General features: G+C 29.0%; 1 protein-coding gene across 2 annotated transcripts in view; it reads left to right on the top strand.

Annotated features, from left to right (window-relative positions):
• LOC136989489 (GTPase KRas-like) overlaps positions 1 to 19,618 on the top strand; it is a 42,217-nt gene that overhangs the window by 17,642 nt on the left and 4,957 nt on the right. For both annotated transcript variants that reach the window (XM_067287664.1, XM_067287663.1), the window contains 7 exons: positions 3,452 to 3,500; positions 7,211 to 7,239; positions 7,680 to 7,764; positions 7,831 to 7,933; positions 16,360 to 16,399; positions 18,714 to 18,874; positions 18,940 to 19,013. In XM_067287664.1, the coding sequence (XP_067143765.1) occupies positions 3,452 to 3,500; positions 7,211 to 7,239; positions 7,680 to 7,764; positions 7,831 to 7,933; positions 16,360 to 16,399; positions 18,714 to 18,874; positions 18,940 to 19,005 (533 nt within the window). In that variant the 3' untranslated portion in view covers positions 19,006 to 19,013. The remainder of the gene's footprint in view (positions 1 to 3,451; positions 3,501 to 7,210; positions 7,240 to 7,679; positions 7,765 to 7,830; positions 7,934 to 16,359; positions 16,400 to 18,713; positions 18,875 to 18,939; positions 19,014 to 19,618) is intronic.

Raw genomic sequence — 19,618 nt, 5'->3', positions numbered from 1 at the left:
GTTGTAACACAGGGAGGATACTGTTTTCCAGATTACAGAGTACCAATTCGCAGAGTATAGATATGTGAAAAGGGAGGACCTCCAAAGAGAAAACAGAGGATCGGATGATGCCAAGAAGTTCATTATCGGTGCCAGATAGCCTAACTAGGTCCTTTTGATATTGACTATGGTGGATTGCTACCTTGATCCAGATCCTACCTGATGGTGCCAGTTTCATCCTTCTGCTTAGACGAATCCAGATCCTACCTGCGAGGAGCCAAATACATCCTCTTATTGTAGCGTATCGTGTCCTGACCCTCAAGTGTCTGCCTTTGTACAACATTCATACAACAACAAGTATTTATCATTTTGCACCCAAGTGCAAACTTTCTCTTGCGTTAGAGACAAGCCATGATATGCTTATAATGTCTTGTTATATTGATCTTCATTGTAATCAATATGTAAATCCTATGTAAATAAACAGGTATTTGTTTAGTTTAATCTGTAGTGGAGTGCAATTCCTTCCGTTACACTGTCTCTTGGACCTCCTCCATCCAGAATCTGACTGCCCACAAACACAATCACTTACAAAACTTGTATGCTTGAGAACAATAAACTAATGGTCATTGTGATTTTTGTGTCCTTAAGGATGCGGTGGTGTCAGTCCTGGCATAGGTATCTTGACTTGGTACTTCTGTCACATATACATTTGTTAAATTTTATTATTTTGGATTACTTTCAGTGTCTGTTAACATTAACAAAACATGCATAAATTAGTTTAAATAATAATTTTTTTTTTATCATTCCTTAATTCAGAATATATTTCTTAAATTATATTAAAAGGATGTTTAGTGAGATATTTGATATGAATTGAAAACTTGATTGCAGTAAGTATAGAATTAGCATTTTGTGTTATTTTAATGTAAAATCATTTTTATAACCATAAAGATCACTCACGGTGTGCTAGGGACCACTTAAGCATTCATAGCCCTCTGCAGCTTTCAACCAGTATCGCTTCATCCGAGCACTGTGTGTATGTATATGTATAAAAATTCAGTTCAATAACCTGAATTTTAATTAAAGCCAAACAGTCTGGATTATTGGGCTACATAAAATAATTAGCCTTAATATAAATTGATAATCTGGTAATTGTTTGGCTTTAAAAACATTTGTAATCTTTGATAACTTTCAGAATAGTCATTACTGAATAAGCATGTATTCTTTACATTTTACATTAAATTATTAATAAAAAAAAATTGATATTATAAAAAGTTTAACAAAATAAAAATAAATTCGTTCTATACTTTTTGATTTCTACAAAACTTTGTTTAATTAGAAATAACATATTTAGCTAATTACATCTATTATGAAGTCCTTACATAAAGTATTAGTAGCAATATTTAGCAGACGAGTATGATACAAAAATTAGAAACACGTTAAATGTTTTAAACTACCATTCACTGCTTTCTTAAAGGCTTTTCATTATGAATTAATTAGTTCCAAGAACGTTTAGACTTTTGAATGGTTAATTGAGTTAATTAAGCCTTCAATTCACATTTGGCATTTCAGTTTTAAGTATCATATCGCTTTTATTATTAAAATGTAATGAAAAAGAACTAACAATGAGTATAATTTAATGAAAATAAAAATCATGTTATGAAATTAGTGTTTCCTTAGTGACGAGACATATGACGAGAATCAAAACAATTATGTTAAACTACCTGCAGAATATCATTTGAAAAAATATTTGGGATCCAAGATATTAGAAAGAAGTTAAATGAATGACATCAGTAGGAAATAGCAGAGAGAAAAGAGGATGTCAAATAAAGGAAAAAATTATATATACTTTTAATGAATTCTGGTAATTATCTCTTAAAAAATTACATAATTATATTGTAACCTGCATCAAAAATAATGTTCTCCTGTTTATATTTCTTAATTATAGTTGCAAATGTTATTTTTCAAGAGTATATAGAAAGTGCAAGAGAAAAAATTATAAATTATTCATTTTTAAACTTTATAAAACTTGCAACTCATTGACTAATTTTATCTTATTAATGAAAAAACTTCAGTTAGCATTTATGTGATTTTTGTTTTCAGTGTCAAATATAAATATACTAATGATGATCAAGTTAGTAAATACCCAAACCTCTATAATATTAATTGGGAAATTTGACTGTTTACTTAATTAGAACATTTTATTACAAATAGCACATTAATATCTTTAAGTAAAATATATAGGTTTCACTAAATTGTATTTAACTTAAGTTATTTAATTTTTAAATTTAGAAATATGTAACTAAAGAATGACTTAGAGGATTTAAAGATATAAAGCAGGAGGATTTAGAGCATTAAATATGTAATGATCTTGCTTCAAAACATTTTTCCTCTTTTTAAATTTAATAATATAATTAATATTATCAATTAATGAGTTATTAAATATTTAGCAGTTTTTAAAAATTATTCACATTATCCTAGGAGTGTAAAATATTCAATGATAGGAAGTAGAAAACAAATATTCAGATCTTTATCCTCTGTTTATTTCCATGGAAATTGGAAAAAATATGAAATAATTTTCTATTAAGTTAAAAAAAATTGTTATTCAAATCAAACCCTGATTTTTTTTTCTAAGTACTTTTTTAAACTTCATATGAAAAGCCTTATAAATATGGTAGAAATATAACAATGCATTAGAAAATGGGAACTATTTTTAAGTTATTTTATAAAGTAGTTTATATTTATACAAATAATTTTTTTTATTTCAAAATAAAGCTAAGAAAATCATGGCCATTTAACTGAAGAGGGTTTTAGAAAAGCTAAAATGTGTTTTTCTTAAAATGACCTCTTTAAAAGATTTAATATCTCCAAGTGGTCTTGTAAGCTTATATATATATATTTATAGTTACAATTATTTGAGCAAAATCAATCAATAAATAGCCTATAGTTTGTATTTATAAAATTTTATATATGACATTAGTTTTACTTGCTCTATGACATTACTGTACAGGAATTGGTTTAAGTTCTTTCCAAATATTATTTTTCAACTAAGGTCTTTATTACTCTTAAATTTTTTGTAGTTTTAAATATAGTTCTTTGCTCGAGTAATTCTGACATCAAACTCGGTATCGTGAATGCTGTTATAGACTAGCATTCTGTATGGGAAAACTCTTCTGTAATATAAAGTTTTATATCTGATTTTGCAAATTGCAAAAGTAATGATAGTCCAATCCAATATTATTCCAAGTAACATTTATATATAGCTCCTGTTTTATTTTTAAGATGTCTCTAGTGCTTTCGAGCTTTTCTAACTCATCCTTGAGGGTTCAAATGATTGTTTAAATAAAATATTATGTAGATTATTCAGCACTGTTCTAATACTATAATGTTTAGCACTGTTATTCAGTATTGTTCTAGTTAATTAATATGATAGATAAATATCACTTGTTAAACTAATATATTTATATTTTTTTAGCTGGTGGTGTAGGAAAAAGTGCCTTAACAATTCAACTCATTCAAAATCAGTAAGTTGCTTGTTTATTACTATTTTATTTTATTAAACTTTATCAGAAAATAAAATTAACAAAAACCAATTTAAATGTTCCCTGTAATTAAATAAATTACTTTATAAAATAATAAGATGCAGAAGTATATTAAATTTCCAGAAATTTTGAGTTATTTTTTTCTGGAGATTTATTTTTGGTATAGCTTTTTTTTTGGCGAAATTTAAAGTTAAAAAATATATTATCAAAGAATCGTAGTTCAAATATTCTCAAAGCTGGATGTAAGACAATGAGATACCAAAAACACACCTTATTGACTTCCAACAGTGAGTTTATAACATTAAAATCATTTTTGACCTATTCACGGGCTTTCCTCGTAAAATCTACAAGAATGGAACAAACTAACAGATCAAATACAAAACTAGCATTCTAAAATTAAGAGAGAACAAAATACAAATTACAAATTTGAAAGTTTAAATTTAAATGAATACAATAAAGTTTAAATATTAAAAAAAAACTCTATTGCCAACATTTAAATTAAAAAATAAAAGGTAATTTTTGCATTAAATGTTTAAACTTTACATATTGTATTTGTTTAAATTTAGAACTTTTAAATTTGTAATTTGTTCTATTAATTTTATAATGCTAGTTTTATATTCAATCTGTTTTGTTCCATTCCTGTGGATTCTAACCAAGGAAGGCCCATGACTAGGCCGAAAACATTTTTAATGTATTAAACCCACTAGTGGAAGTCAATAAAGTATTTTTGAATCTCAAAGAATTGTAAAAAAAATCCTTCAGGATTGCAAAAGTAAAAAAATGTCTAGTATGTGTGAAGAATGAATAAATTTTTCGGGAATATTTTAGATAAAATTCTACATTATTTAGTAGTTTATTTTTTATATCTAATATTATTTGGAAAAAAGATAAGATGTTTTATTAAAGGTTCTCTCACTTATCACTAATCTTTAACATAATATATAATTTTTCATTTAAAAAAAATTACATATTGCATTGTTTTATGATTTATAATATAAATCCTTAGCATTATCTTAAAAGTTTAGTAATATGTTGACACATTTTTAATATAATAAATTTATTTAAGAAAGTAATTATGACATATATAATGCTGATAATAAAATTTAAATTTATCTTTTATGAGGATTTGTTGAAATGCTCAAATTTATATTAATTTATACGTTTGTTTTGTTTCATTATGGTTTTAAAAATGTTTTTATGTAAATATTGTCATGCAACATTCTTCAGTAAAGCTCAGTTTTAAAATATGTAATTATAAAAACAATTTCCTTAAGGTAATCATAAAAACTGTTTTCTGTTAAATTATTTTGTATGAAAATTCTTTGAAATAGCCTTACAACAATTATACTTGTTTTATTTTCCAAATATTTTTGATATTTAAATAGTATTTAGTAAATGGCATTCTGGTGGTATTTAGAGATTACTTTATTGTCACTAGATATTTGAATCTGCTTATCACTGATAGGTGAATATCACCTTTACTTGACATTTCTATAAATATAAACAGTATAAATCCTGCATTTAAATACAAAAGTCAGTTTTATATTCAAAACAGTTCAAAGTATTTATGAAATAATACAATAAGATGAACGAATACAGTTTGTTAACACCAAGTAAATGTGTTTACATATCAGAAATCGTAGGGTTTACAAATGTAAATGTATAAATCTAAACATATTTAAGCCTATAATTTTTTAAATTACCACAACAAAAGAGATATCTAAAATAATTGAGCCCACTGTCTATTCCGATAGCAGAATGGAAGATTTAGTTTTACTTCCATCATTTTATAACTATATTTTCATATATGTATTCTACTGTATGTATATAATAATGAATCACAGTTAAATTGCAATATACTAACGCGCACACCAAAATACATCGCTAGGAATAAACTGACTTTTTGGTGTTAAGAGGTGTTTTTACTCATCTTATTAATGATTCATAAATTTTTCAACGATATTTTGCTAAAATCATTTGAACTTTCTTCAGATTACACTTGTTAAGAATACAATAAATACAATATGACAAGTATGAACATCTTAAGCTGGCTTCACACATTTGGTATTTATCAAATGCTGACATGCATGCTAAATGAAAACATTTGGCCAGTACTGAGTAATGTGGCCGATTTACTTGGGATTAATGTTTGGTATTTGCCAGTTCCCACTCCTTGTTGATGTATTGTGCCAAATCAAAGAAGACAAATAGGCACTTATTCGACAACTGGCGAATACCAAATGTGTGGAGTTGGCTTTATTCTTTTCAAATGTGTATTTTATGTTGCATTTTAATAAATTTTAAGATATAACAGAAAAAAGTATTAATTAATTTTTATTGTAATGTACATACATACATACATACATACATAAAACAAAGTATTTAATTATAAATGTTTTATTAAATGCTTTGTTCTAGTGTTTAATTTTACATTTAATGTTTGCGGTACATGATTTTACATGGATATAAAATATCTTGAAATTTTTTTCATATGGATTTTAAGCAAAGTAATACTGAATTAAATATGAAAAAATTGTTTTATGAATTCAAGAACTGAAATATAAAATAGAATTCTTGAATTTATAAGCTATTACATTGAAAATTTGTGCATAATATGAACATATGATTACAATTAATTATAATGATTGTTTTTCTATATGGTTTTGTTTTCTCCAGTTGTCATTTATTTTTCTCATTTTTTCTTTTTACTTGATTCTCATTCATCCATTTACTACATGACTGGTCAATTAATTTCATTATTTTTTCTCAGTTGGTGCTTGTTGATTTTATTTATTCCAAGTTTTCAATTTTCAGAATGTAGAATATACAGGGTTATTACAAATTACTTGTCAGATTTCAAGCAGTTGTATTTCCAATAATAATTCAAATTTAACAATAAGTGATACATTAAAAGAACTAGAAACTGTTCAATTTTGTGTTATAGGACTGCAGATGTTCTGTGTGTGTTTCTTTGGTAACATGACACATGTTCAAGCAGTAATGCTACAGTAGGACAAACTGTACATTTCCCTGGACAGTCATTATTGCAGTGATAATGCAGTCCCAGAGCTCTGCCAAAGATATGGATAATGGCAACACATGCACTGTCCTTTACATACCCCAACAGAAAAAAAATCACAAGGTATGAGGTTCATGATCTGGGAGGCATCTGTACAGTGATAAGTCAGTTACTGCAGTGTTCAATCCAGCAGTGTCGAAGTTTTGCATTTGGGTATCGATGTACTGTACCTCAGTATGCTAATTAGATGGAGCTCCATCCTGCTGGAAGATGGTCATTGGAAATGCCTTCTGCTGCATAGCCACAATTTTGACAATGGACATTGTGCCGATACCTGGTGTATTGCAAGAAAATCTTTGCATGTGTTTTTCAAATTTGGAGAGTTTATCTTTCGCTTTGTCTGGAATGAGCAATCCAACTCAATACTTTGAAGTTACGGGACTGTAAAACTCAATGATTCATTTGTAATAACCTTGTATTCTATTCCTTTGCATTATACCAAATGTTATGTCTTCTTTTCATGTTTGAAAATTGTTTTCAATGTAGTTTTGGTTTTTATGGTACATCACAGTTCTTTGCTAGTTCTTTGCAGTTCTATGGTACATTTTGTTTAATTTATAATTTAAATTTTCAAATTAAAAAATTTTAACAAATTTTAATTTTTTTTTTCTAGTTTTGTGGATGAGTATGATCCAACAATTGGTAAGTTATGTATATTATGTTACTTTGAGTAATGAAAATGTTAACTACATAGTAAAATATTGAAAAAAATATATTTTTTGAAATTTACTTTCAATTTATACAAAAGTTAGTTGCTATAAAATCACACTTGGTAGCAATAGAACTATTTTAAATTACAATTGTTAAGTATACTTTAACAGAAAATAGTGAAAAAGATTAAAACATTTTCAAAATCATAATCTTTATATTTTTTTAAATTTAGTGAATTATAAATAATATCTATTGACTAGAAACTTTATGAACTAAATTGAAGTAAATTAAGTATATAATGTCTTATTATTATTATTACTCAGATGTGAAAATACATTTTGCAAAATAAATTTTATGTAAAGTTTTATAAATTAAATTAAACAAATGAATAAATGTAAATTTTATTTCATATCTGAATTTATTTTATACAGAGGATTCCTATAGAAAACAAGTTGTTATAGATGGAGAGACTTGTTTACTTGATATATTGGATACTGCTGGACAAGAGGAATATAGGTAAGAATTTATAATTAATTGTAGTTGAAAAATTGAATATTAAAATAACAATTATAATTAACTTAGTGCAATGAGAGATCAGTATATGAGAACTGGAGAAGGCTTTCTTTTAGTATTTGCAGTGAATAATACCAAGTCTTTTGAAGATATCAGTTTATATAGAGAACAGGTGAGTTTATATATTATTTTTACTAATACTTATGCAAGTTTTTACAGTTCTAAATAACTGATTTTATTACATGAATCTTCATTATAACACTCAACCATTTAATGATACACAAACAAATATTTAAATTGTAAAATTCATTTTTCAAATAAATGTATATTGTCTTATTAAATTTTAAAAAATTTTCACACAAAGAAACATTTTATAGAAATTCAATCATTATACAAGAGCTATCTGAAAAGTAACTTCTATTTGTTTATTGAAATAACATCAATACAGTTAAAAAAATTTTATTATACAGTAGAAAACTGTAACATTTTGATTGTTTTTAAACATAATCTTCAGTTAAATTGAGGAACTTGTCATAGAAATTAACAAGCTTTTCTATTTCATCTTTATACGATTCTCTTACCTTTAATTGAAGCCACATCCTAACACTGAACTGCAACTCTTGTCATTGTCAACGCATTGCAATACAAATTATTTTTTCATTGTGTGAAAAGTTTGTAATTGCTAGGTGCCAAATCAGGGCTGTGTGGACAGTGATTAAGCAATTCCCAATTGAATTATTGTAGCAGAATTTGGACATGCAGGGCAGTATGTCGGCAGGCATTGTTATGCAAATAAACCATCCCAGGGCTCAGATGCCACGACATTTGTTCTGAATGGTCTTCCTCAACTTCTTTAATGTGTCATATAATCTTCTGAATTGATTGTTGCCTTTTTTCATCAATTCCAATAACAGCACTCCTCTTTTGTCCCAAAAGAGTATTACCACAACTTTCCTGGCAGACAAAATTTGCCAATGCTTCTTTAGTTTTTGGTGAGTGAGTATGGCTATTGTTTTTTTCCTTCTTTTATGCATTTATGTACAAGACACAAATCTCATCACCCTTAATGATTTATCCAGAAAAGCATCACTGTAACACTCAAGGAAAGTCAATGTTGACTCCAAACATTGTTTCTTATGCTCTTCTAAAAGCAGTTTAAACACCCACCTCGCACCAAACTTTTAGTAGCTTAATGTTTCAGTGATCGCTTCATGAAGAACTGTGTGTGAGATTCATGGAAACACACCAGAAATCTCTGAAATAATGAATCAGTGTGTTCTCTTGAATCTTTTCATCAATTTTCTCAACCAGTTCATCTGTTGTCACAATCACTGACCTCTTTTCTCTTCATTGTGGACATTGGTCTGGTTGCATTTTAACATATGGCACCATTGTCTTACACCATTCTCACTCATCTCCATAAACTTTGCAAAGCTGATGATGGATTTCAACTGCTCTACAGCTTTTGGCTAAATTTTATAACTTACATCACAGTTGGCAGGATTGTCAATTGCAACATACATTTTGAATAGCCATTGTTGAGCAAGTAACAATGATATGAATTTCATTCTACTGGTGTTAGATGCCTAAAGAATTATGCTAAATTCCCATGCAAACATGATACCATTATGCCTTCTATTCAAATTGCTACTTGAAAACAGAAGTTACTTTCTAGATAGCCCTTGTATCTTAACAAATATGTTACAATAAATGAAAAAATGCTATTAAGAGATTAAAGGTGAGAACTTTGTTTAGATTATTAAAATTTTAATTGTACAATGGACCCCATTTATCTGGGTCAAACGGGACTCGGTCTGATTCAGATGACCAAAATCCGGATAATCCAGAAAAATCGTTAACAACATAAATAACACAGTTTCTATAGTCTTCCCCAACATAACAACCACTTTTTTCTTTAGACATCATTTTGCAGTGTTTACTTTATTTCACAAATGTTTGAAGATGAATGAAATGCAGTGAAACAATAGAGGCTTTAGGGTGTTGAGTGAATAATTAGAGAGGTTACAAACTTATTAATTAACACATTGACTGCCACGAGAAGCACAGCATTTTCATTCAAACAGAAAGTAGCAATTTTTAAAATTGAAAATCTTTAAAGATTAGAAAAGGTTAAACAGAATATTAAGTAAATTCAAAGAACACTCCCTCAGAATACATAACAATGAACATCATGTGCCGATTCATAGGAAACAAACTCAGGCAAGAATATAATTAGGAAATTGATTTTTTTTTTTTTTTTTTTTTTTTTCCATTTATAGGTTTTCCTTATGTCTATCTTTGAGACAGAGATTGTTTTATAATTGGATAAATGGGGTTCCACTAACTTTTTAGCTACAGATACAAAGAATTTCAATTACAGTCAAATCTGTCTATAATGGAATCCCAAGGGACTGAACAACTGTTCCATAGTAGACAGGTTTCTGCTATATACGAGTTACTTACTAAAGGTATCCCTAGATTAATGTAATTAATTAATTTCTTGATGTTGCCGCATATATCAAAATCGCATTAATTCAATATAGTGGTACCTCGGTACTCGATCAAACAATCACCACCCACTAGAACAAATTTTCAATTAATATCAAATATTTTTATTTTAACTTTAATTTTTTTTATTTCATCCATAAAAAAGTTTTCTAAGATAAAAGTGAATAACCAATATAAAAATAAAATAAAACCTTAGAGCTGCCTACTTTTGTCAGACAAAATTATACTCAATTTCAGTTTGTTTTTTTTTTCATAGATGATAAAAAAAAACTGCATTCAGAACACAATCATCAGCATGTTTTACAATCATTTCAAGTGGATGTAATGTTTCAATAATACACGTCTGTGACACACTAAGATTTGTTGTAAATTCATGAGTTATTATTCGTCAATCTTCAACAATTTCTTCCTGCAATTTCTCTTCAATAGCTTTTGGGGGCTCATACGTTTTATATCTTTTAGTTCAAAATTTCCTGAACAAAACTTTCAAAATCACATCTGACACATTGAGTTTAGAAGCATCTTCTCCATACAAAGTAAGAGTATTTTTTACTGTTTGTATAGTGTGATATCCTTTACGAAACTTAAAAAGCATGCATAATATGCTTAATGTGCATTTTATCTGCAGACATTTTGACTTGATTTTATTCAAATGAAATGTGATGTAAAAAAGTTCAAAATAAGCTTCAAAACAAGGATGTGAGATTGTATAATCTCACATCCAGAATAATATGTTAGATTTCACAACTTATAATTAAGTTATAATTACAAAACACTGTTTCTGATTATAGAAGAAAACATAAATATGTGATTTAATTATAAGTTAAGTAAAAACAGCTGTTAATAAAAATAAACAAAAACTTTCAGTTCATACCCCAATAAAATTACTGTAATACAGTAATCGTATTTTGCTATTATCGTGTTTCCCCGAAAATAAGACCTAGTAGACGTTTTACTGAATTGATAAATATAAGGCCTCCCCTGAAAGTAAGACCTAGCAAAGTTTTTGTTTTGAAGTACGCCTGCTGAACAGAACACCAGAGCATGCAGCTGTGATTCTTTTTAGCCTGCCGCCATTGTCCCCTTCCTTTACCGTCCATTGTAGAGCAGCTGCATGCAGGACATGAAGACCATCACCTACCACCAACTCTGATGTTTCCTTCTGTGGCTGTCATTTGTAAATGTGCAGGCAAGGCATTGAGAGGCCTGCCGCCATAACATACACTGTCACTGCTGTGCTGTATGAGTGTGCTGTGGTGAGTTCCCCTTGATGGTTGGAAACCGCCATACCATACGAAAAAATAAGACATCCCCTGAAAATAAGACCTATCACATCTTTGGGTGCAAAAATTAATATAAGACGCTGTCTTATTTTTGGGGAAACTGTATGTATTGGGTATGTGTATTTTTTGACTTTTTTATGGTTGCTAGGCTTGTAAACTTCTTGTTAGATTTGTGTTAAATCAGATAAAGATACAGATTTTCCTCTTCGTTTCTGTGTTGGACAGGTTCTACTATATACAGGTTAATTTCATGTTACTTTTTGCAAAAATTTCAAGAGACTGAAGAAATTTTCTGTTAATGATAGGTTTTTGCTGTATACAGGTTCTGTTATAGACAGGTTTGACTGTATAATTTCTTTTCAGTCAGATTTGTCTTATTACAAGGTAAATCTAATTGGAAAGAAATTATAATTGGATTCTAAATGTATCTAAATTTATGACTGATGTGAAATGATATTAACTTTAACAAGTAGAAAATGATTCGACATGAAGGAAATGTCAAATACAGGGTGTTGAAAAAGTGTGTTGTTAATGGAAGTGGATGATAGAACTTATTGAGCTAAGCAAAAATGTAGAGTATTGCAATGTATTTGCAAATATAAATTGTAATGTATTTGCAAATTTGCAATAGTTACCAAATATTTGAGGTTAAAGTTGCAACAAAAATGACTTACTTTAAAATCCCAGTGTTGCCAGTTTAGAGGGGGGAAATAACTGCAATGACAAGCTTTTTGTGATTGCTTTTCAATCTGTCCTTCCAAAGAATCCTTGCAAAAGTTGAAAATTAATTACTTTGAAAAACGTTTTTACTGATTACTACATACAGTTTAAAATTGTTGAATTTTATTCAGTAAATTACAAGCAATACTGCCAAGGTCATGTGTGACCACTTTATGCCAACACCACTCACCAACTCCAATTTTCAGTCGTAGGTCAACAGTTGGGAGGTGTGTAACAGCAGTCCATCCTGTAGTAGCTTCATTTGGCAAAACTTTAGCCTTGAATATTTTGATAAGTTGCAAATTTGCAATTATGTTACTCTAAAAATTCTATCACCTATTTCCAGGAAGAACACTTTTTTTTTGCAACACTGTACATGTGGAGTACATTTTGTAACAAAGCAACCAAAATAAATTTAAAATATTAATTTCTTAGGACTTAGGTAAACTTATTAAAATCAATTTAATTTATTTTACTAAACCAATTTTTATAAATAAAAAAAAATTATATTACTTTAATGTTTAGTTGCCAAACCATACAATTTGTGCACAATAACAAATTTCTATGTACATTTACAAAAAAAACTACAAAAAGTTATAATTCATTTACATACAAAGAATTAAACAATTATACCTTTTCTTCTATATCAATAATAAAGAAAATAATTATTTCAAAACTGATTAATGATATTCATCACATTTATTTCCTATCAAAATTGGATAAATAATAATTGAGAGCACATTCCAAAATAGTTTTCAATCAATCTCAAATTTATTTATTGTTCAAGTGATAATTGATCACTTGAACAATAAATAACTCAGCAGTCAGTGTGTGCAATAATTTTAAGGTGACTACTTGCCATATCTAGTGAGTGGATTTGACTGTTGATTGGATTCTTAGGAATTTTTCAAACACAGTCTGTCCTGCATACATTAGACTTATACATCTAGCTACAGCATTGTAAATCTTGTTAAACTTAAATAGCATACTCTTAATTCTAATTACTAGGTTTGGCATGATTTAAAACATGGTTTTTTTTTTTTTGAAATAAAACACTGGGATCTAGTAAAATAGAAAAATAAATCAGAAAAACTTCAGTGTAAGACTCAAGAATGTACAGAATGTTTTATTTAATATAAAATACAACATTTTTAAATGTTTCTTTATGAAATGGCATTTTTAAGATTTGCATGTACAAAACCAAAACAGGATTGACAGCAGTGGCTTCTTCAGCTTGAAGAATTTCTTATTTTCAGAAATGTACAATGCTCAGTAGTGTGTTTAGGTGATTGAAAACTTTAACCTCTTTAATGTTGATATCTTGAGCCAGTAAATTTAAAATATGAGCAGAGCATCCATAAGTGACAATATCTATATTTTCTGTCATTGCTAATGTTTCTCTCATTTTTTTCATATTGTCACTTACCAGGCTTCTTACTTTACAGCCATACTTTTGATTGCATTTTTTTATTGCTGCAGTTGCAATAATTTCTAAGTAGTTTGATGTGTGCCATTCTGCACCTGTATCAACTGAGTCAATCAAATGAACTGTTCCATTAGGATCAGTCACACAGACACAAATCACTGGTTCATTATGTATATTACTCCATCCATCAATAGCCATACAGACTGTAATATCCTTTAACTCATCAGCTGATTCATTCTCAATGGAATTGTGTACAGTGTCCAGTAAGGGTCCCCCAATTTCCTTTCTGTGTGGAGGGTCATATCCAGGTTGCAACATCTGACAAAATTTTATAGATTCGGGGTGTTCTACATGAGTAAAGACTGAATTGGTGGCATATGTAAATTTTGCACATTGGAGATTCAATTGCATTTTTTGATTAGTTGACATTTTCACAATAAATGAATCAATGCATTGCAATTTTATTTTGCTTTGGGATGCAGTGCCAGTGCCACTAGTGGAGCCAGAAGTGGTGGCGGAGCACTTCCCACTGGTCTCAGATTCAGGCTCCTGACTCTTGCTAATCTAAATGATAAATATAGAAACAATAATTACTAATTAGATGTATGTTTTTAAAATTACTACTATATACAGATGTCTGAAAATTATTAGACTGAAGTCAGACCAGTGCAATATAAAATGATACATTTTAGGATAAGAACCAAAAATAATACACTTTATGCATGAGTCTAATAATTTACACACTTTTTTATGTTCAGTTCACAATGATTACAATACTGTATATAATTTTATACTATTGACTTTAGTTTCTGAGGCCTAATTAATTTCCGCTTGGAAAACTTTCCATCTATTGATTTTTTATATATTAAATAATTATTTCCATGTAAAAGTGAATCTGACAGCTGAAATAATTGCCGGGGAATAAATACCCCAAAAAACTATACGAAAAATTTAAAACAACCAAAAAATGCTTTCATTAGATAAATATAGCTGCAGGGATTGTTATTCTTTCATTTGACAGGCGTGAAAATTCACACGTGCAGTTTACATTCTTTACAAACCAGTTCACAGTATAACACAAAATTTCTGATTTTTATGCTATTAAAATAGGGAAGAAACTGAAAAAAGGTATATATAAAATATTCTACTGAATAAAAAAAACCTGCTGATTCATAAAAATCATCCAATAGTATTTTTTAAAATTTTACCAAAGTCAAAACGATCTTATAAAAGTTCAGAATGAATTAATTAATTTGATTTAAAAAAACAATGAGGGAATTAATATGCTAATTAATAAAATGTTATAAAAAACTTGTGGCAAAAGTAATTAATAAAATTTTCATAGGTCATAGATGATAATGTATATATACTAGCCCATACATTTTTGGAAAAGGACTGTTTTTTTCGTAACGCTATGTAAACTGCCCAAGAGGGCAGAACTATGTAACTCGGGTGAAGAACTTAAGAATATCTATATAGGTATAAATTGAGTTATGACCCAGGTAGAACTTTGTAAGTTTTAATTTTTTCTATAGCTTACTATAATTGTTCAAAATACTCACCCAGCTGTTGCAATTCCTGTATATCATCCTGTAGGTGGTTATCTTCAATATGTTTTGTCATATGAGCGACTAATCCAGCCATTTCTTTCCTACATATTTTTCATTGCACCCTGTATGCCAGTTTTCCTGGATTTCCAGAAATTAGTTTGTACTGGTTCCAGATATTATCAAGCCTTCTTCCTGCACTCATTTTTTACTTAACAAGTAACAACAATAATAATAATGTCTTTTACCATCCAAGTATTACTACAATACATTAGCTGTATTGCTAAAAGTCCTGGCATGTGCTGTTGGAAAATCTCCTTTTAGTGATAAAAGTCGGTGTGTCACATGCTTTTATGACCCATGACAGTGAAAAAAATTTCCCATTCCCATGTTCACATTTAGCTCACAAGTCAGAAAAAGTTTATTCACTAAATTTATGTAATAAAACATTTTTTAAAATTTAAAACATTGTTTTAAAACATAATATAAAACTGTTTTAAAATAAAAAAAACTCTATGTGTGTGTGTGTGTGTATATATATATATATATATATATTAAAGCAAAAAAAAACTCTGCTGTGTATGTGTATGTATATGAATACACACACACACACACACACACACAGCAGAGTGTCGTTTATCCGAATCAATTGGGGACTGGGGTTGTTCGGATAACTGATTATATACGAAAAATATATTAATTTTTCTCATGTTGAAATTTTTCTCCATTGCGTGTCGCTTCGCATTGAATTTTCGTCGATTTTAAGCCTAACGAAAATTTTTATAATAATAATCGTGGCTATTGTATCATTAGAAATTATTTCTTTATTTTGTACAAACAAAATATATATATATATATATATATTGAAAAATATAAAAACAAAAAAAATTATATTTAGAAGTTAATCTAGTATCAAAAACGTTCAATTCAGCACGACACAGTCCGAATGGAAAGCTTTCGGTTAAACGACACTCTACTGTGTTACTGTGTGTATATATGTAAAGATTAAAAATAAATCATAAAAGAGTTAAATGTACAACACATACACTAAAAACTAAATTCCAAAATGAAGATATTTTGAATAATTTTCTAAATGAAGATACTTTGTTTTCAGATTAAGAGAGTTAAAGATGCCGACGACATTGCAATGGTTTGTAAGTAAAAATTCTTTTTAAATTCACATTTATTTCATTAGCTTTTTGTTAGCTTGTCCACAAATTTAACATTAAGAGAAGCCATTAAAATTAAATTTATATATTGTTAAAACTTGTAATAAATGCAAAACTGTTCAAAATTATTCTCCAAATACAAAGGTAGAAAGTTGAATTATACTTTGTACAATGAAATTGTTAGATTTTTTTGCAATTTGTTAGAGTTCCTGTAAATTCAAATTATGCTATTTTTTAAGAAAAACAATTAAATTGTTTTAAAAGAATTCTCATTCTATAGTCTATTTAACCGTATTTCATGCATGGTGTAAACAAAATCATTTTGTACCTTTCCAACCCGTCTTATGATTGGCTGTGCCATTTGCACCAGTCTGCCATGTGCAAAAAACATGACATTATCACATCAAATTACTACAGACTATATCAAATAACTCTACATATTTTTTATAACATGCAGTATATATATGCAGTGTTCATATATATTGAAGTATTGAATTTGCAGGTATTATAATTATATTTAAGTACTGTGTTTGGAAAAATCACTAAAAAATCCTTCTAAATTAGAAGTGAACTTCTACGGATCTCCATTGCCAAAGGAACTATTTAAGGTATTTATAATTAAATTGTATACAACATTAGGCTGTGACAAAATCTATTGTTGTAAAAATGTATTGTTTTCTACAAAATGCAAGAAATGACAAGATGGCTAACCCATGCCAGTTTTGGTCACTGATGTTACAGCCAGTGTTGTTGATATTTTGATTCATTCTTCTGCTTACTGCAGCAGAAACAGTTTGAGCTTATATTTCTGCTATCAAATTTAAATACTGCTTATATTTGTGAGAGAAAGTGACTATCCCAAATAAAGAACTAATTTGTTATGCTACCAAATACGTTACAAGCAGTTCATAGGCCTGTAACCAATAAGTGATGGCTTTGATTATGTGAATTTGTGTACAGATGGAATGAAAATATGGGCAAATACAGTATGAGTGCTTAATAAATCCAATTCATTTGTCAAATGTTGATGTGTAATTTTGAGAGATTTGCAAAAATTTAAAATTTAAACTCATTATATCTAAGAAATTGACTTCCTCAACATTTTAAACTTGCTGGGGAAAAAAACTTGAGTAAATTATTGAAATATTGATTTGTGTTTAGTTCATAAACATGTCATTAGTTCTTATGATTTGTTAAGATTGCAGTGTTTTAATGCTTTTCCTTTGAAACACACAACATTAATTATATATAATGTCTGTCTTTAATATGTTTCAGAGGAATCAATGTTTATAACATAATTTAATTCCTTTAAATGCCAAATTATTAAAAAATTTCAAAAAAATTTTTAAACGGAATATAAAGTAACTGAACACAAACAAATAAAATTACAGAGGCCGTGGCTGAAGTTTTCATCTCTAAAACGTGAACGTCTAACGTTGAGCACCGCCATCCTGTAAGCCTAGAAGTTTGACACTGGCATTTGGAACATCAAGCATGTTGCAAATGCCATTGTCAAACTTCTAGGCTTACAGGATGGCGGTGCTCAACATTAGATGTTCACGTTTTAGAGATGAAAACTTTGTCCCCACAACCTCTCTATTAATGATACTGTATATATAATGTATGTGTAACAGTTTCTATATTGTCTACTTGGACCATGTTTATTAATAGGAGTTATTATACTGGAGTAGTTTCTGATTAGCAAAGAGAGGAAATCAGTTAAAAGTCAAAACAAAATATCTTTACTTTCCCCTGTACACTGTTTTGACTTTCGATTAAGATTTCCTCTGTTTGCTAATGAGAAACTACACCAGTATAATAAGTCCGATTAATAAATGAGCAATTATTTATTGTGATGTGTTCATGATGCCAGACTGCAATTTTTAATCACATTTTTAATTTATTTAATTTAAAATACATGCTCACCACCTCAAATTAGGGTCTTACCCCTGTACATCATACTTTTCCTGTTAGCAATAGTTGTGCTGGCCACACATTAAACTGCTTTCAGGGGAAGTTTTGAATTGAAATAATGTGGCTTCCAGTTTGCATTGGAAGTTTGTATATAGTTAATCAGGCCTCCTACCCCTAAGGTTTTCATATCTGGTCTCGTCTTCATCTATCTGTGTTCTCAAGATTAAGGAAAGACAGACGGATGACAATGGGACTTTACAGATCTACAATTTTTTCAAATTGCAACCCAACAAGGTCCAAGTAGACAATATAGGAACAAAAAAAGTAAAACAGTAAGGACAGAGATAAAAAGAATTGTGTAACAGTTTTTCATTCATTCACAAAGTGGTAGGTAATAAATGTGATCTGCCGGCAAGAACTGTCAACACCAGACAGGCGGCGGAATTGGCCAAGAATTATGGCATACCTTTTATTGAGACCTCTGCAAAAACAAGAATGGGAGTCGACGATGCGTTTTACACCCTAGTAAGGGAAATACGCAAAGAAGTAAGTTATCAGAGTGCTTTACTATCGTCTTAATTATAATTAAAAATAAAACTTTTATTTCACAGAGAGAACGAAAGTTGAAAGCTAATCATAAAAGTAAAAAACGTCGATGTAGATGCTGTATATTATAGGCATTAAGGTAATACTTCTGATACATTAAAAAATTATTGTTGTATTTAGTAAATATTTATTTCTATATTAAAATGATGGTAAATTTTGGCAAATAGGGAATAACCCTTAAACTATGAATAGTTTAAAGCATTATTTCATATCTGTCAGATTGTGGCATTTTAAATTTCTCTTAAGCCTCAATTCCACTTGCAAGTTTTCGGCAGTCGGTGGCAAGCTATGGTGGCAAAATTTCTAAGACCCGTTTTCTATTTGAAGTGGTGGCATTTTTGACTGTTCAAAAGAGCCTATAGAATGCATAGTGCTCAGTATCTGGGGTAGTGTAACCATATTATACCTATTGTGCATAGCACATAATTACTAAGGTGACCTTTATGAGTATGGTGCATAAGGTATAGTACAGGTTTGGCCAACCCAAATTGTTTCCTGGGCCACTTTGATCACAAGTAACATTACGGTGGGCCACAATTTAGGCAAACATGCTTTTAAAAAAAGTAAAACAAATACAAAATGAATAAGATTTTATTGTTATACCAAGAGTTTGCACTTGCACATTATAACAATGACACATGCAAATTTTCATTTATTTAATTGTCTTGGTATACACATAACGGG

This window comes from Centruroides vittatus, unplaced genomic scaffold, assembly GCF_030686945.1.
Source record: "Centruroides vittatus isolate TY-2023 unplaced genomic scaffold, ASM3068694v2 scaffold_576, whole genome shotgun sequence".
NCBI lineage: Eukaryota > Metazoa > Arthropoda > Arachnida > Scorpiones > Buthidae > Centruroides > Centruroides vittatus.
This window is presented reverse-complemented; position numbering and strand designations above follow the sequence as displayed.